General features: G+C 40.1%; 1 protein-coding gene across 1 annotated transcript in view; it reads left to right on the forward strand.

Moving 5' to 3' along the window:
- Nucleotides 1-17,870, forward strand: part of LOC124789920 (serine/threonine-protein phosphatase 6 regulatory ankyrin repeat subunit B-like) — a 365,119-nt gene that overhangs the window by 274,264 nt on the left and 72,985 nt on the right. Inside the window, exon 13 of the mRNA XM_047257440.1 lies at nucleotides 14,227-14,325. Coding sequence (XP_047113396.1) covers nucleotides 14,227-14,325 — 99 coding nt within the window. The remainder of the gene's footprint in view (nucleotides 1-14,226; nucleotides 14,326-17,870) is intronic.

Genomic DNA, 17,870 nt, shown 5'->3' on the forward strand with positions numbered 1-17,870 from the left:
AGTGATCATTGTCAGAGTCACCAATGTGGTAGAGGATGGAATCACCAACAAGCTATTCATTATCAGAAGCTTTAATGCAACTTACAAGCACAATACAATTGAACTACTCATAATGGCACATAGACACACAGACAAAGAGAGCTGAGTCAAATATTATGTCATCAAAGATGAACATTAATGTTCTAGTGGCTGATAGTTGCCTCAGTACTGTGAGCTAACTTCTCAAACATTTTCTGATGGAAGGTGAGAGATGGATCTATAATTAGGGGTTAATTGCTTATCTTCATTATTGTAAATGAGTGTTACTACCACATGCATAAATCTTTCAGGTTATTTGAGTCATGGATTAAGGGACTTGGTGTTACTGAAAAATTCAAATTAATGGAGGATTCCATACTGTACACTACATTCTAATTAAAAAAGCACTTTCATCTTGCCAAAATCTGAACAGCAATCTATCCTTTCATAGCTCCTCAGAGCCCTCAACATGTATCTGGCATTCGACTGCTTTATTTCTTCATTGATAGTCCTCAGTGTTGACATACTGCGTTGTTATACTGGCTGAAAAATGGGAAGTGGAAGTTCAACGACGACTACTGTAAATGATTTAGCCGACAGTTGCACAGTGGCATTTCACAGTTCTTTACTTTCACTGTTCACAATCGCCCAATATTACATAGTTAATATGACCAGTTCACTCATTAATGGTTTGCAGGCATATATCAGCATACTGCTACAATAGTTACCATTGAACAACCAATACAGGTTTCTTGTCCGAAAATTGGCCGTGGACTGACTGTCTTGGGACAAAAAATTTGGCCTTTATATATCTTCACAATAATAGGTACTGAAACTACACATTGTTTGGTATTTAATTGACAGAGATTACAATTAAAACATAACTCATTCAATTAACTGAATATATCGAAATATATCTCCTTTTGAACAGCTCCTTCTATCACAAAGGTTAGGCTGAATTATTTGTTTCAATAACGAAATTGACAGATATAGTTATGCAAGCAATGCTTTTGACAAATCTGGTAATTATTTTGGAATTAAATAAGGGCTGGATTTGCTAACATGTTTATGAATAGAGCCAAATACATACTTTAACAATGCTAGTAGTAGTTCTTCCAAATGTTTATAATTATAACAGAATTTAGATTTGTTTATAAGTCAACAATAGAATCTAAGTGATGAAACAATTACTGATTTCATCCAATAACAAAAGATATAAACTAGGAATAGTCAAAATAAATTAGAAATTGAGTACATACACAAAACTAAGCACAAAATAAATCTGGTGCTATATTTCTTAAAACTGAGGGCTAACCTTTATCTTTTATGAAAATGCAGATTATACTCATGTATGTTAATGGTAATTAGGCAAAAATTAAAATAAAATGAATTTAAGGAGGCAGATGGCAAAACAACAGAGGAAGTAAAGAGATCCCAGCTTGCTTCATCACATTACCCCCTCATTGGTTTGACCAGATAGATATTGCCCCCTTCTCTGGTTGCTGAGTAGATCATGCCACTATTGTGTCAGCTGCTGCAAGGCACTGACAATTGAGAGCTGTCAGTCATAGCAAGCCTAACAAAGTAGCCTCTTTGATTTGCCAGACACTGCCCACTCAATTACCCTTGCATTTTCAAATGTTAAGATACCTATCAGCTTGAGAACCACTCACAGACACTTAGTGTTGCCAGAACCACTTGTGCACATGCACTGTTTTGGCAGTGACTGATTAGGGAAAGAATGGACACACAATCAAGGTTCTGACAATTTATTTTTAAAAATAGTAAAATTTTCATTAATTCTTTTGAAGCACAATAACCTTTGCAGAATGTATCATAATGACTGGATCACTTCCAAGGTCTTATAACATTAACAATACATCTTCTTAGTATCACAAATTTACCAGAATCAATTTTAAAAAGACAAGGGACTCTGCTGAAATTTACCCTGCTACATTAAAAAATGAGGTCCTTATAATCAGCAGTTTACCAGATGTTACATTTTAAAAAAGAACAAGGCATGTTAGCATATACAAACAGTATAGTCAAGATGTTATATGTGTTGACAATTGCCTTTAAATCATCGTTTAATTCAAGCTTTGACCCTTTAAAAGGAATCAAAAATCACTATAGTTATAGTACAATAGATAAAAGGGTTAACCACATTAGCAACAAATCTGTAGTAGCTCCCTCCTACTAAAATTACTTTGAATTTGTTTCGGAAGCTTTGCAGATCAGAATCTATAACTTTAAGTTATTCATATCAAAAAAAGCTGGGTTCATGCCCATTATACATATGAACAACAGTATTTTGTTAATTAAGTGCAGAGCATTTCCTCAAATGTTGGTATTTTAGAAACAGTTCAAATGACTGGTGTGCACACTCCGACAACATAGTTTCATGGTCTGTACACTCAAACAAGATATCTTCTCCCAGAAATTGCTTGCTGTTGTGAATCATTAGGGAATTCAATGTTCTGAGATTTACAGGAGTGCACCAAGAATACCAGATTTCAGGTATTTCCTCTCACCATAGATAATGCAGTGGCCAACAGCCTTCACTTAATGATGAGAGCAGTGGGGTTTGCGTAGAGTTGTCAGTGCTAAGGCAGACAAACAACACTGTGTGAAACAACTGCCGATATCAATGAGAGATGTATGATGAATGTAACTGTCAGGACAGTGTGACAAAATTTGGTGTTAACGAGCTGTGGCAGCAGACGACCAACACTAGAGTCTTTGCTAACAGCACGAGATCACCTGCAGTGCCTCTCCTGGGCTTGTAACCATATTGATTGGACTCTAGATGATTGGAAAACCATGGTCTGGTCAGATGAGTCTGAATTTCAATAGGTAAGAGCTGATGGCAGGATTTGAGTGTGCCGCAGATCTCACAAAGCCATGGACTGAAGTTTTTAATCAGGCATTGTCCAAGCTGGTAGTGGTTCCATAATACTGTGGCCTGTGTTTACATGGAATGGACTGGGTCCTCTGGTCCAACTGGGTTGATCATTGACTGGAAATGGTTATGTTTTGCAGCCATTCATGGACTTAACGTACCCAAACAACAATGAAATTTTTATGGATGACAATGTGCCATGTCACCAGACTGCAATTGCTCATGACTGGTTTGAAGAACATTCTAGACAACTTGAGTAAATGATTTGGCCCACCAGATCACCCAACATAAATCCCATCAAACATTTATGGGATATAATCAAGACATTAGTTTGTGCACAAAATCATGCACCAGCAACACTTTTGTGAGTGTGGATGGTTATAGAAGCAGCATGGCTCACTATTTCTGCAGGTGACTTTCAACAGCTTGTTGAGTCCATGCCACCTCAAATTAATACACTGTGCCCACCAAAAGGTGGTCTGACACAATATGGGGAAGTATTCCATGGCTTTTGTCACCTCAGTGCATTCTAGTCTAACAAGGTAGCATCTGTATAGCAAGAATCCACAGCTTCAACTGCACTGTATACACGCACAAAATTCTACCAATGCTTAACAGATAGAACATACCATGACAATATGGAGTCACATTGAGTCTGCATATATGTCTACATGGTGTTCTGCAAATCACTTTTTGTGCTTAGCAGAGGGTTCATCAAACCACATTCACAATTCTCTATTATTCCAATCTCGCATAGTACGTGGAAAGAACGAACACTTATATCTTTCTGTACAACCTCTGATTTCCCTTATTTTATCATGGTGATACACTACTGCCCATTAAAATTGCTGCACCATGAAGATGATGTGTTACAGATGCAAAATTTAGCCGACAGAAAGAAGATGCTGTGATATGCAAATGATTAGTTTTGCAGAGCATTCACACAAGGTTGGCACCAGTGCCGACACCTACCATGTGCTGACATGAGGAAATATTCCAACCAATTTCTCATACACAAACAGCAGTTGATCAGCATTGTCTGGTGAAACATTGTTGTGATGCCTTGTGTAAGGAGGAGAAAAGCGTACCATTATGTTTTCAATTTTGATGAAGCTCGGATTGTAGCCTATCGCGATTGTGGTTTATCATATCGTGACATTCCTGCTCGCTGTTAGCAGAAAATGGAATAGGTGGGTTCAGGAGGGTAATACGGAGCGCCGTGCTGGATCCCAACAGCCTTGTATCACTAGCAGTTGAGATGACAGGCATCTTATCCGCATGGCTGTAACGGATCGTGCAGCCACATCTCGATCCCTGAGTCAACAGATGGGGATGTTTGCAAGACAACAACAATCTGCATGAACAGTTCGATGATGTTTGCAGCAGCATCGACTATCAGCTCTAAGACCATGGCTGTGGTTACCTTTGACGCTGCATCACAGACAGGAGCGTCTGCTAAGGTGTACTCAACGACAAACCTGGGTGCACAAATGGCAAAATGTCATTTTTTCGGATGAATCCAGGTTCTGTTTACAGCATCATGTTGGTCGCATCCGTTTTTGGCGACATTGCGGTGAACGCACATTGGAAGCATGTATTCATCATTTCCATACTGGCGTATCACCCAGCGTGATGGTATGGGGTGCCATTGGTTACACATCTCGGTCACCACTTTGAACAGTGGACATTACATTTCAGATGTGTTACGACCAGTGGCTCTACCCTTCATTCGATCCCTGCGAAATCCTACATTTCAACAGGATAATGCACGACCACATGTTGCAGGTCCTGTACGGGCCTTTCTGGATACAGAAAATTCTCGCCTGCTGCCCTGGCCAGCACATTCTCCAGATCTCTCACGAATTGAAAACGTCTGGTTAATCATGGCTGAGCAACTGGCTCATCACAATACGTCACTCACTACTCTTGATGAACTGTGGTATCGTGTTGAAGCTGCTTGGGCCGTTGTACCTGTACACACCATCCAAGCTCTGTTTGACTCAATGCCCAGATGTATCAAGGCCGTTATTACGGCCAGAGGTGGTTGTTCTGGGTACTGATTTCTCAGGATCTATGCACCAAAACTGCATGAAACTGTAATCACACATCAGTTCTAGTATAATATATTTGTCCAATGAATACCTGTTTATCATCTGCATTTCTTCTTGGTGTAGCAATTTTAATGGCCAGTAGTCCAATTTCTCCCTATGTAGACTGCCGTCAACAAAATATTTTTGCATTCAGAGAAGAAAGTTGGTGATTGAAATTTCGTGAAAAGATTCTGCTGTAATGAAAAATGCCTCTGTTTTAATGTTGTCCATCCCAAATACTGTATCATTTCAGTGGCACTCTCTCCCCTATTTTGCAATAATACAAAACATGCTTCCCTTCTTTGAACTTTTTCAATTTACTCCATCAATCCTATCTGGTAAGGATCCCACACTGTGCAGCAGAATTCTAAAAGAGAACAGACAAGTGTAGTGTAGGCAGCCTCTTTAGTAGATCTGTTACATTTTTTAAGTACCCTCCCAGTAAAATGCAATCTTTGGTTAGCCTAACCCAAAACATCTTTTATGTGTTCCTTCCAATTTAAGTTGCTCATAATTGTAAGTGCTAGGTACTTAGCTGAATTTACGGCCTTTAGATTTGACTGATTTATCATGTAACCAAAGTTTAACGGATACCTTTTAGCACTCATGTGGATGCCCTCACACTTATCATTATTTAGGGTCAACTGCCAATTTTCGTACCATATAGGTATATCTTTAGTTTCAATAACTTATTCAAGTCACCCTTGGCCTCATAAAACAGCGAGATCAAACTTTACATGGCACTGGTAAAACCGTTTCTGTTATATGACTGTGAGACATGGGTGACTTCACAAACTCTTGAAGAATGCATTTGCACATTTGAAAGAAAAGTACTCAGACCTATGGGCCTACATTCAACAGAGAAAATGGAAGATTTGAAAGGAGGCAAAAAGAGTTGTACCAAAGTTGTGGGAAAGCTGATATTCGTAGGACCATCAGAGGACGACGACTCCAGTGGCTGGGACATGTCTTAAGAGCTGGAGAATCTATCCCGATCCGAGTGTTCAATTCCCTGCTGATTGGAAGACGTCCAAGAGGTCGTCCAAGGACTAGGTGGAAAGACAGGGTAATAAGGACATTACAGAAGGTAGAACCAGTAGCATCCCTGGAAGATGCAATGGATGGAAGAAAGTGGAACAACATCTGCAGGAAATACCTGCAACTGTGATAAGGACAATGCTCCTTCCTATGTCACTGATTGTGTTATTGATCTTTGTATAGTGTGTTATTCTGGTTTGTAATATTTCTTTTGCTTTCTATCATGGGCCTTTATGCCCTGTTATGTACAATAAATGATTATGATGGCATATATTTTCTAAATTGTTTTGCAATTTGTTTTTATCTTCTGATGACTTTACTAGTTGATAAATGACATCATCATCTGCAAACAACCTAAGATGGCTAATCAGATTATCTCCCAAATCATTTATATAGATAAGGAACAGCAAATGGGTTACAACACTACCTTGGGAAACCCCAGAAATCACTTCTGATTTATTCGATTACTATGAACCTTGACCTCTCTGACAGGAAATCACCAATCCAATCACATAACTGACAAGATATTCCATAAGCACGCAATTTCACTACAAGCCGCTTGAGTGGTACAGTGTCAAAAGCCTTCTGGAAATCGAGAAATACAGAATTATTTTCAAATCTCTTGTCAGTAGCACTCAACACTTCGTGCGAGTAAAGAGTTAGTTGCGTTTCATGAGAATGATGATTTCTAAATCTGTGTTGACTGTGTGTCACTAGATTGTTTTCTTCAACGTAGTTCATAGAGTTTGAACACAATATACAAGGGCCATTCAATTATTAAAAAGACTAATTGGTCTGGGGAAAAAACTGTTAGTAGGGCAAGTTTGGTACTTTTATAGCTTTAAGTTGGCATCACTGGGATAAGCCCTGATCAGCTGACGTAGCAACATTGTTTTGTTTATACCATTAAAAAATACATTTCAAGATGGCAAGTCCACTTGAAACATTTAAGTTAGTTGAACAACTTCCTGTTATTCATGTTTTACTTGCTGAAGGTGAGAAACCAGTGAATATATACTGTAGAATGTCTAAAGTTTATGGTGGAAGTTGTATGAAGTGTGCAAATTTTTACAAGAGGGTACAGCAGTTCAAAGATCGTCGCAACTCAGTGACTGACGAACACAGTTCTGTCCGACCAGTTACAATTTCAACTCCTCACTTGAAAGCCAAATTGATGACATTAATCGCGTTGGCTGCCATGTGGATGTGGAAATGATAGTTGATAAGTTTGAAGTTAGTGCTGGTACAGTTCATAATGTTCTCTGTAACAAGCTGAAGTACCACAAAACATATGCAAGATGGGCCCCCAAAAAGTTGACGTGGCTACACAAGGAAACAAGATTGAGAGTGTGCACAGAGCTAAAGGAACATTATCAAAGAGAAGGTGAACACTTCCTCAACAAAATTTTAACTTGTGATGAAAGTTGGATTCACTATTATGAGCAAGAATCAAAAAGACAAGGCATGGAATGAAAGCATACCAACTCACCTGTCGAGAAAAATTCAAAACCAAAGCATCAGCAGGAAAAGTCATGTTGACAGTGTTTTGGGATGCTGGAGGTCCAGTTTTTTTTGTGATTATCTTGAAGAGCAGCATACAATGAACAGCCAGTACTACTCAGATTTGCTGTTAAACATCAGAGAGAGACGTCGTGAATCTCAGAGGAGAGGTGAGCTTCTCCAGCAAGATAGCGCATGTCCTCATATTGCTCAACTCACCCATGAAACCATCGACAAAATGGGCTGGGAAGTACTGCCTCATCCCCCTTACAGTACTGATTTAGCATCTAGTGATTTCCATTTGTTTGGTGCACTGAAGGAGGCATTATGTGGGAAGAGATTCCAGGACAATGGAGATGTGAAAAAGTTTGTGGAAAATTGGTTCAAACATCAAGATAAAGAATTTCTTTGCAGCCAGAATAAAAAAGATTGTTGCCTGTTGGATCAAGTGCATAAATGTTCTAGGGGATTATGTTGAAAAGTAGAAAAAGTATTGTTTTGTAAAAATAAATGCTTTTTTCTCAAGACCAATTTTTCTCTTTAATTATTGAATGACACTTGTATATTCCAAAGTCCTGCTGCATATCAATGTTAATGATATGGGCCTGTAATTTAATGGATTACCCCTACTACCTTTCTTGAATATTGGTGTGACCTGTGCAACTTTCTAGTCTTCGGGTACGGATCTTCTGTGAAGTGAACTGTTATATATGATTAAGTATGGAACTATTGCATCAGCATACTCTGAAAGGAACCTAATTGGTAAACTATCTGGAGCAGAAGACTTGCTTTTATTAAGTGATTTAAGTTGCTTCACTACTCTGTTTCACTCTTATATGTGTCAGTATGGAGCAAACTAATGATTGTGTCCACATCCATCACACAATGCTGGGCATAGCAGTTATCCATGTTGGACACTCCTAAGGCTCCACTCAAGGGCAAATATGCTTAGTACTCACATCATTACATGTGTCTGTCATAGTCATACTGCTTCCACCTAGAAGAACTTCTACTCCACTTCTGAAACATAAGCAACTCATTACAAGCAACTGCCCAGCCGCCACAGTAGAGAGTGTGAACCACACTGACCAACTGCCCAGAAGTAATGGCTTTTTAGTGCAAAGAGCTATCATTTATTGCGATCCAGACACTTCTGAAACATAGGTGACTCATAAACCACTGCCAAGCTGCCACAGTTTAGAGGATCAACATACTTTCTGACCGCCTAGAAGTAACTGCTTTCCAGCATGAAATACTATCACTCTGGACCACCCAGACACTTCTGATCATACGCAATTCAGAAACAGTTGTCCAGCTGACATAGTCGATAGCATCAACCATCCAACTGCCAAGAAGTGGCTCCTTTTGTGCTCACTCCACACACATCGCAAGACCCAGTCTGCTTCTCTCCTTGAAAGATGCTATTTAGTGATGGGCCCAAATACATTTTTGACACTTGTCAGACAAGCTTAGAAAAGTCTACTTCTTACATTGATCAGTAGGTGTTGCAACCAATGTTGATTTGATGGGTTGGGGGGAAGAAAACTCGTCAGGATGGGGAGATGCCAAGGTATCTATGGGAGGGAGGTCATATCAAGTGTCCAAACTGGCTTGATTGTATTGATTGAGACAGTTAGCAGCTTACTGCAGGGAAGGCAGTTCAGTGGGCCAGATCAGGAATTCACTGTAAACTATGTCAACCAGAGAAGCCTCCAAGTCCTCCTTGAATGCCATGTGAATTCCAAGCAGAATCCAGGGGAGGCTCTCAGGCTAGGAAGTGGAATGACACATTAGTACTGTGTTAAGGGTACAGCACCAGCAATCAATCAATGCATTACTTTGTGGATGACAAGCAGTTGTGCAAAATTTATTGCACTGCACAAGTCACACACCCTGCTGAAAAGGACAGATTCGAAGTGTCACCCCTGATTAGTAGTAATAGAAGAGGGGCAACTGAAGTGAGCAATCCAAAAGGCGACAAATGCATGAGTGACATTATTGGTGGTAATGTTTGGGAGAAGACAGCATCAACCCACCTGCTGATGCAGTTGATAATGGACAGTATGTATTTGCAATCATCTGAGGGACGAAGAGGACTGATGAGGTTGAGTTGAAAATTTTGGAACTGTCCTTTGAAGATATTGAATTGACCCATTGGAGGTTGGGCGTGGCATCTGACTTTACTATGTTGACACTGTAAGCATGTCCAGGTGCACAGTCTGACTTAATCTACATCCAAAAATGAAGCATTCGGTGACAAGGAGAATAGTGGCCTTAATGCCTGAATGAGCAAGGTCACGAGCTGCTGAGAAGACTTTGCGGTGCAGTGAGGCTGGAAGAAAGGGGTGGAGGGAACCACTAGATATCCAGAACATCTTGTTTCAGCACACCAGCTCACCCAAGTCCAATAGTGAAGAGCCAGTGTGTAGATGTGCAATGTAGTCAATGATGATGATATCAGTTCCTTTGATGTAGAGGACGTCCATGAGGTCCTAATGATGCAAATGCTGGGGTGGCAAGTTGTTAGCAGGATTATGGATGGCATCCATGAGTGGTTTGCGATCTGTGTGAATAGTTACAGACTGGCCTTCTATGTTCTCATGAATGTGATGGACTACCTTGTATATAGAAAACAGGTCCCTATCAAAGGTGGACCACTTACTTTGTGAGGCAGGAAGTTTCTTGGAAATGAAACGAAATGGCTGCACTGTGTCACCCAGATATTGTTGCAGGATGGTGCCGATGAAAGACTCGTTCATATCAGTAGTGAAAGAAATGGGTGCATCAGTGATAGGGTGAGCAAGCTACAGCTTTGGCCTCTGTGGTTTTAAGTGTGTTGAAAGTGCTCCACATGTCATCAGACTGTAGCACATTGCAGGTGGTGGAAATATTTTTGCCTAACAAGGCATCTGTCAGAGGGACTTGCAGGAATGCAGTGTGAGGAATATTATGCAGGAAAAAATTAATCATTCCAAGTAAATGACAGAGAATCCTAAAATATTTCTGGTAATGGCAAATCATGAATGAATGCAACACAGTCAGATGTAGCGCGAATACCATCAACGGAGATGATATGACCCAGGAAAGTGACACTGATGGCACATAACTGAGATTTATCAATTTGACGCTATTGTTGGCAGTTGCTTTGAGAACTCGAGATAAATAGAGCTAGTGTTCTTCAGCAGAAGAGAAGTAGGTGAGAACGTCATCAATGCATGCATACCAAAATGGGAGTCAGAACAAAACAGAGTCAACAGAATGTTGCCACATCTGTGCAGCTTTTTGATACTGTATGCCCTGTAGCAGTAGGCAAATGAGCCAAATGGTGTGATATTGGTTGCTTCAAGTATATCATCACTGTGCGTTGGGATTCAGTGACAAGCCGTGTGACAGTTGATTATGCTGAAAATCTGCACACCATGCAGTTGTCGCATGAAATCATGGACGTACGGTATCAGGTAATTGCCAAGGATCGTCTAAGCATTGAGTTAGTGATAGTTCCCGTACAATTGAAAATAACCATCTTTTTTAGGTACAAGGTGTATGGGGGATGACAAATTACTGTCTGAAGGGTCCACAATCTATGAGGTCCTGGATAGTAGCTTTAGTGTGGCAGATGTTTGTGGTGGTGTGGCAGCAAGCCTTATACTGGACAGGGGGTCTCTCACTAGTAACTAGCCTATGGCAGGTTCTGTGCCTGTATGCTGCCTATAACTGAGGGGCACATATATAACAACACTGGAGCTCACAAAACACTGGTAGTTTGACTGTCACAGACCTGTGGAGTTTTCAGTGAAGGCCAAGGTGGAGGCAGGTCAGGAATAGGTGAAGCATTGGCGACATTGTGTGGCCACAACGCCGTGAGGACATACACTGTGACATATTAGCAATCAACTGATGCATTTGTTAGTTGTCAGAGTGAAGGTTGAAGATCTTGAAATATTGAGTAGTAAGCTGGGACAGCAAGTTGATGAGATCTGCCATCAGACGTGAGCATTCAAAGGTAGCGTGGATGAGTGTATCGCTCTGAGCAGAGGAGGAGGAGGAGGAGGAGGAGGAGGAGGCTGAGGTAGCACGTACCTGGAATGTGGGAGCCCAATGTGTGGTGAAGCAGTGCGGCTGATTGGAGGTCTGGAAATTTATCCTGAGGATGGGGCTGTTTATGTCAGTGACCTGGAAGGTCCAAGGTAAGAGTAGGTCTGGTGTGGGCTGGAGATGAAAATTAACTGAGCTGTGGACAGGTATATCGGAGTAGTTGGTTGTGTGAGGTAATAGTGATGCAGTGAGAAGGCTTGAAGGAGCATGCTGGTGTGGTCCCGGTGTCAATGAAGAAGTTGAATGTGCCAGCACTGGAGCAAATCCACATAATGTAGGTACATCCAGTGCAGTGGCACTGGGGAAGGTGAAGACATGTCTTGCTTGATTGGCTGTGGAATGAAGTAGGGGTTTTGTGGTACGTTGTGGAACTACAAATGTTGTCATATGTGCAGTTCTCACGAAGGTGGCTGCAACCCAGTTAGGTAAGAGGTCACATTCGTGGTCTGGTGCATCCTGGTAGGCACATGCAAGTGTTGTATAGGCTGAACGGTAGGGGTGACACTACAAAAAATACTATCTGTGCATGCACATTGTAGTCCAAGTCACAGAACTGTTGCCTTTCTATTGTCAGGCTTTGTTGTGAAGAATATAATAATTCCAATCCCAAAGAAAGCAGGTGTTGACAGATGTGAAAATTACTGAACTATCAGTTTAATAAGTGACGGCTGCAAAATACTAATGCGAATTCTTTACAGACAAATGGAAAAACTAGTAGAAGCTGACCTCGGGGAAGATCAGTTTGGATTCTGTAGAAATATCAGAACACGTGAGGCAATACTGACTCTGCGACTTATTTTAGGAGCTAGATTAAGGAAAGGCAAACCTACATTTCTAGCATTTGTAGACTTAGAGAAAGCTTTTGACAATGTTGACTGGAACACACTCTTTCAAATTCTGAAGGTGGCAGGGGTAAAATACAGGGAGCGAAAGGCTATTTACAATTTGAACAGAAAGCAGATGGCAGTTATAGGAGTCGAGGGGTATGAAAGGGAAGCAATGGTTGGGAAGGGAGTGAGACAGGGTTGTAGCCTCTCCCCGATGTTATTCAATCTCTATGTTGAGCAAGCAGTGAAGGAAACAAAAGAAAAATTCAGAGTAGGTATTAAAATCCATGGAGAAGAAATAAAAACTTTGAGGTTCACCGATGACATTGTAATTCTGTCAGAGACAGCAAAGAACTTGGAAGAGCAGTTGAACGGAATGGATAGTGTCTTGAAAGGAGGATATAAGATGAACATCAACAAAAGCAAAATGAGGATAATGGAATGTAGTTGAATTAAGTCAGATGATGCTGAGGGAATTAGATTAGGAAATGAGGCACTTAAAGTAGTATGAAGGAGTTTTGCTATTTGGGGAGCAAAATAACTGATGATGGTCGAAGTAGAGAGGATATCAAATGTAGACTGGCAATGGCAAGGAAAGCATTTCTGAAGAAGAGAAATTTGTTAACATCTAGAATAGATCTAAGTGTCAGGAAGTCGTTTCTGAAAGTATTTGTATGGAGTGTAGCCATGTATGGAAGTGAAACATGGATGATAAATATTTTGGACAAGAAGAGAATAGAAGCTTTCAAAATGTGGTGCTACAGAAGAATGCTGAACATTAGATGGGTAGATCACATAACTAATGAGGAAGTGTTGAATAGGATTGAGGAGAAGAGAAGTTTGTGGCACAACTTGACTAGAAGAAGGGATCGGTTGGTAGGACATGTTCTGAGGCATCAAGGGATCACCAGTTTAGTATTGGAGGGCAGTGTGGAGGGTAAAAATCATAGACGGAGACCAAGAGACGAATACACTAAGCTGATTCAGAAGGATGTAGGTTGCAGTAGGTACTGGGAGATGAAGAAGCTTGCACAGGATAGAGTAGCATGGAGAGCTGCATCAAACCAGTCTCAGGACTGAAGACCACAACAACAACAACAACACACAGCTATCCAATCCTAGCTATCTGCAGTTAAATCCTCAATCAGAAGTACTTGAATATTTCAAAGTAGCCATTGTAAAGTATAGATATCCATTTGTTTTCCACTTTTCAGACCCATCACACTGCCTCTTGTTCATGTGTGCCTTCTTTTCTTCAACAGTGTCTCCAACTATGTCCTATGCAACAACTGATTCATGAGACGGAAATTTTGCAGTGAAATGAGGACTTATATTCAGACAACTTTATTTTATGATTGCTAATTTGAAAAATTTAAGTATTCCTGATTGATTATTTTAACCAGAGTCAGATGGCGACACACTGTGTGTCTTGGGAGGCATAGCTGTGTGTTAACATTGCTGTATTGTCTGTTATATGGTAAATAAATGTAACTGGAGACATAGTCACTTCACTATAACTGCAAAACACAAATAAAAGTACGCTTGTGCTTATTTACTGTCAAGAGTCTGTTGGATTCGCACATGGGAGGGGGGGGGGGGGGGTCGGTGAGGGGGGTGTCCTTATCTGCATCTGCTAAATCATGTACTGTTGCTGTTATGTATTATATAGCTTACGCGTGTTTCATGGTAACCTTTCTTAGAGTAATAGTTCTTTACAGATATTTCTGAAGGGTCTCATAATTTATTTCTCTGATTCCAGTACCTAAAAATACTCATTGATGCTGGAGGCGATGTTAGTTCTGTGGATGTGAATGGTGCAACTCCACTTCTTATGATGGCCAATCGTTGCTATACACAGGTACTGAGTCAGTTGTGTACTTGTATTACTAGACTAGATTAAATTAGCTGTAATTTTCATTCCAATAAATCCACATTGAGGAGATCCTCCAGGATGTAGAACATATCAGAAAACAATAATACACAGTACATATTTATTAAGAAAAGCAGATACACCGATGAACCTTCCACAGATCTCAAGTGAAAATGGTTGTCATGGCTGTGGAAGGAGTCAAAAAATCTTAAACATAAATTCATTTAAAAGATAATAACAAACTTGTCACAAAACAAGTGAATTTTCTATACAATGAGGTGCTTGTTATAATTCTAATACTATTGCAGTCATGCAGCATAAAATAGAAAAATCATTTTGCATCTCTTATTTCTAATAATCATATACTGCACTGAATTTGTACCGAAGTCAGATTGTACATAATACTCAAATTATTTGATATTATTGGCAGCCTCCACATCTGAGTGGTCAGCACTGCTGACTGCCATGTGGAAGACCTGGGTTCAATTCACGGTACTGCCAGGGAGTTTTCCATGGTGGAGGACTGAAATGTGGTGTACTCAGCCTCGTGAGGCCAGCTGAGAAGCTGCTTGACTGATCAGTTGTGGGTTCAAAGTCAAGAAACCCAACAATGACCACGAGAGCTGTGTGCTGACCAAATGCCCCTCCATACCACATCCAGTGATGCCATTGGTAGAGAATTACATGGCAGTTGGTCAGGCCCAATTTAGGGCCAGAATTTAGAATGTTGTTTCGATATTATTGATAACATATACACATCAGTTAGTCCTGCTAAGAAACTGATAAGTGGGATAGAAAGAGTTGACCACAAATAAATCCATTTGGCTCATCTTAAACTGCTCTTTATTAGTAGTTAAATTTTTATGGTAGCTGGCAAGGTATTGAAAATGGATGTTCCTGAGTAACAGATACCTTTCTGTACCAAAGTAACTGACTTTCAATCTTTGTGAAGATTATTCTTATTTCTAGTACTGATTTGATGAACTGAGCCATTTGAAAACGGATACATTTTAATAAAAATTTCATTCAGTAGTAAGTACACTGATGAGCCAAAACATTATGACCTCCGTGACATTGGATGCCACCTGATGGCATTGCAAGCACTAGACACGATAACAAAAGTATGTAAGTGGAGCACACACTGATGGAGGATTGCCCTAGTGAAGATATGGACTGCCAATTGGGAAATCCAATGAGATAAGTGACTTTGACAAAGAGCAGATTATTATTACACAGAGTCTGTGAACGAGGATCTTGAAAACAGTGAAGCTGGTCAAATGTTCACGTGCTATTGTTGTCAGCATCTACGGAAGGAGGTAGATGGACTGTGAAACTATCACTCGGAACCAAACGGTTGTACATCCACGACTCTTCACAGAACATGGAAGTTTGGAGCGTTGTCTACTCTGTAAAGCAGGACAGATGGTGATCTGTGGCATCTCTGCTGATAGAACACAATGCAGATGCAAGCACAAGTGTTTTGGATTGAACCATTCATCATACATTGATGAACATGTTGACCCAATGACATCCCCAATTACAACTGCAGTAGGCACATGTCCATTAGGATTCAATCATTGATCAATGGAAATGTGTTAGCCCTTCAAGTGAATCACAATTTTGTTGCACTAGGTTAATGGTCATCTCCACAAACACCATCATCGAGGTGAATGGCAGCTTGAAATGTGCACTGAGCCACAGACGTAGGTTGGTGGGAGCAGTATTATGTTATAGGAGACATTCTCTGGGGATTTGCATGAGACCTGTGGTAGTAATCAAAGACAAACTGACAGCTACGAGCCATCTGCACCCCTTCATGCTGGATGTCTTCCTCAATGGCGATGTCTTCTTTCATAATTATAACTGCCAATAACTTCGAGCTAGAACCATGCTACAGTGGTTTGAGGAGCATTATATTGAGCTCATGTTGACGTCTCAGCGACCAAATCTGCCTGATGTAAATCCTATGGAACTCATCTGAGTCACTACTGGACACCATCATCAGGGTCCATTATTTATGTGAATTACATGACCTATGCTTAGACATCTAAAGCCACATACCTCCCACAAATCTACCAACAAACTGTTGGATTCCTGATTTGCAGAAACAGTGATGTATTTAAATCCAAAGATAGACAAACAAACTATGAAGCAGGTAGTCATAACGTTTGTATATTGGGAAGCAATGATTAGTATCCCTGGTTCCCTAAACAGGCCTCTGCAGGATGTTCCTGAGTTCACACAACAGATCATTCTTATTACATGATTTTGGACTTAGGAAACTTTACCTTGGTTTCATGAGTTACCCCAAAAAATGATCCCATGTGATGTTATGGTATGAAAGTATGCAAAAGCTGCTAGATTTTTTATTTTACATCACCTATGTCTGACAGCATTCACATTGCAAATAGAGCTTTGTCTAGGTGCTTCAGTGGCTCTGTGGTGTGCTCCTCCCAGTTGAGTATATTATCAAGCTATAATCTCAAGAATTTAACACTGTCAATTTCCTTTGTTTGTTGTCATATTTTAGACATATAGGACTACTGGTTGGAAACCTCTTAAAAGTTTTGAACTGCATATAGTGTGTTTATTGCAAAGTTGAGTGACACAGGATTGACTAGGAATAATTTATCAGTGTCCATAAATATCTCATTAATCAATCTTTCTAATACTGTACTTGATTTGCTGTTTATTGTAATGTTTGTATCATCATAAAACAAAATAAATTCAACATGTTGTAATGTTATTGATTCAAGATCCTCGACATACACAAGAGAAGAAAGGGCCCGAAGGTGGAACCTTGTGGAACATCACATACAATTGATTCCCAGTTGGATGATGCTTGATGGCTTACTTCATGACCCTTTTCTATAGTTTCTTGTCAGGGATATAGGATTTGAATAGTTTTGTAGCATTTCCCATTACACCATAATCTTATACTTTACTTTAAAGGATATTGTGATTTACACAATCAAATGCCTTTGATAGATCACAAAATGTACCAGGAACCTTTAATTTATTGTCTAGTGAATTAAGTACATTCTTGATTTATGTGTAGACAGTCTTCTAAATATTGTAACTCTTCAGAAATACAAACTGTAACTTTGACAATATATTATTTGTTCCAGAATATTCTGCAAAAAGTCACAATCTGGGTGCAGTGTTGAAAAAGATTATCAAAGTACTTACTTTAGAGTAATATGACATCAAAATAATAAATATGCTTCAGGAACTAAGATCCTGAGCCAAGTGCAGTCACTTGCTCTGTTTCAGAGAGAGCCTTTCGGCATCCAAGACCACCGATGATATGTGTCACTTTGGGTTCGAAGAGATTCTCTCCGGTTTCTGGCACCCATCTGAAGTGGTAAAGACTACCACTCTTGCTTGTGAGATGAAGGCTGAGCTCACTGTCCTAGCAGTATCAACAGGATCAGTTGTGGACCTTTAGTACAGAGCCAAGTGGAGGGCCTGAGTCGGAGGCTCAGATGGTTCAACGACTGTGTAGGCTGCAGATTCCTTGACTTGCACCACAG

This window comes from Schistocerca piceifrons, chromosome 3 (genome assembly GCF_021461385.2).
Source record: "Schistocerca piceifrons isolate TAMUIC-IGC-003096 chromosome 3, iqSchPice1.1, whole genome shotgun sequence".
NCBI lineage: Eukaryota > Metazoa > Arthropoda > Insecta > Orthoptera > Acrididae > Schistocerca > Schistocerca piceifrons.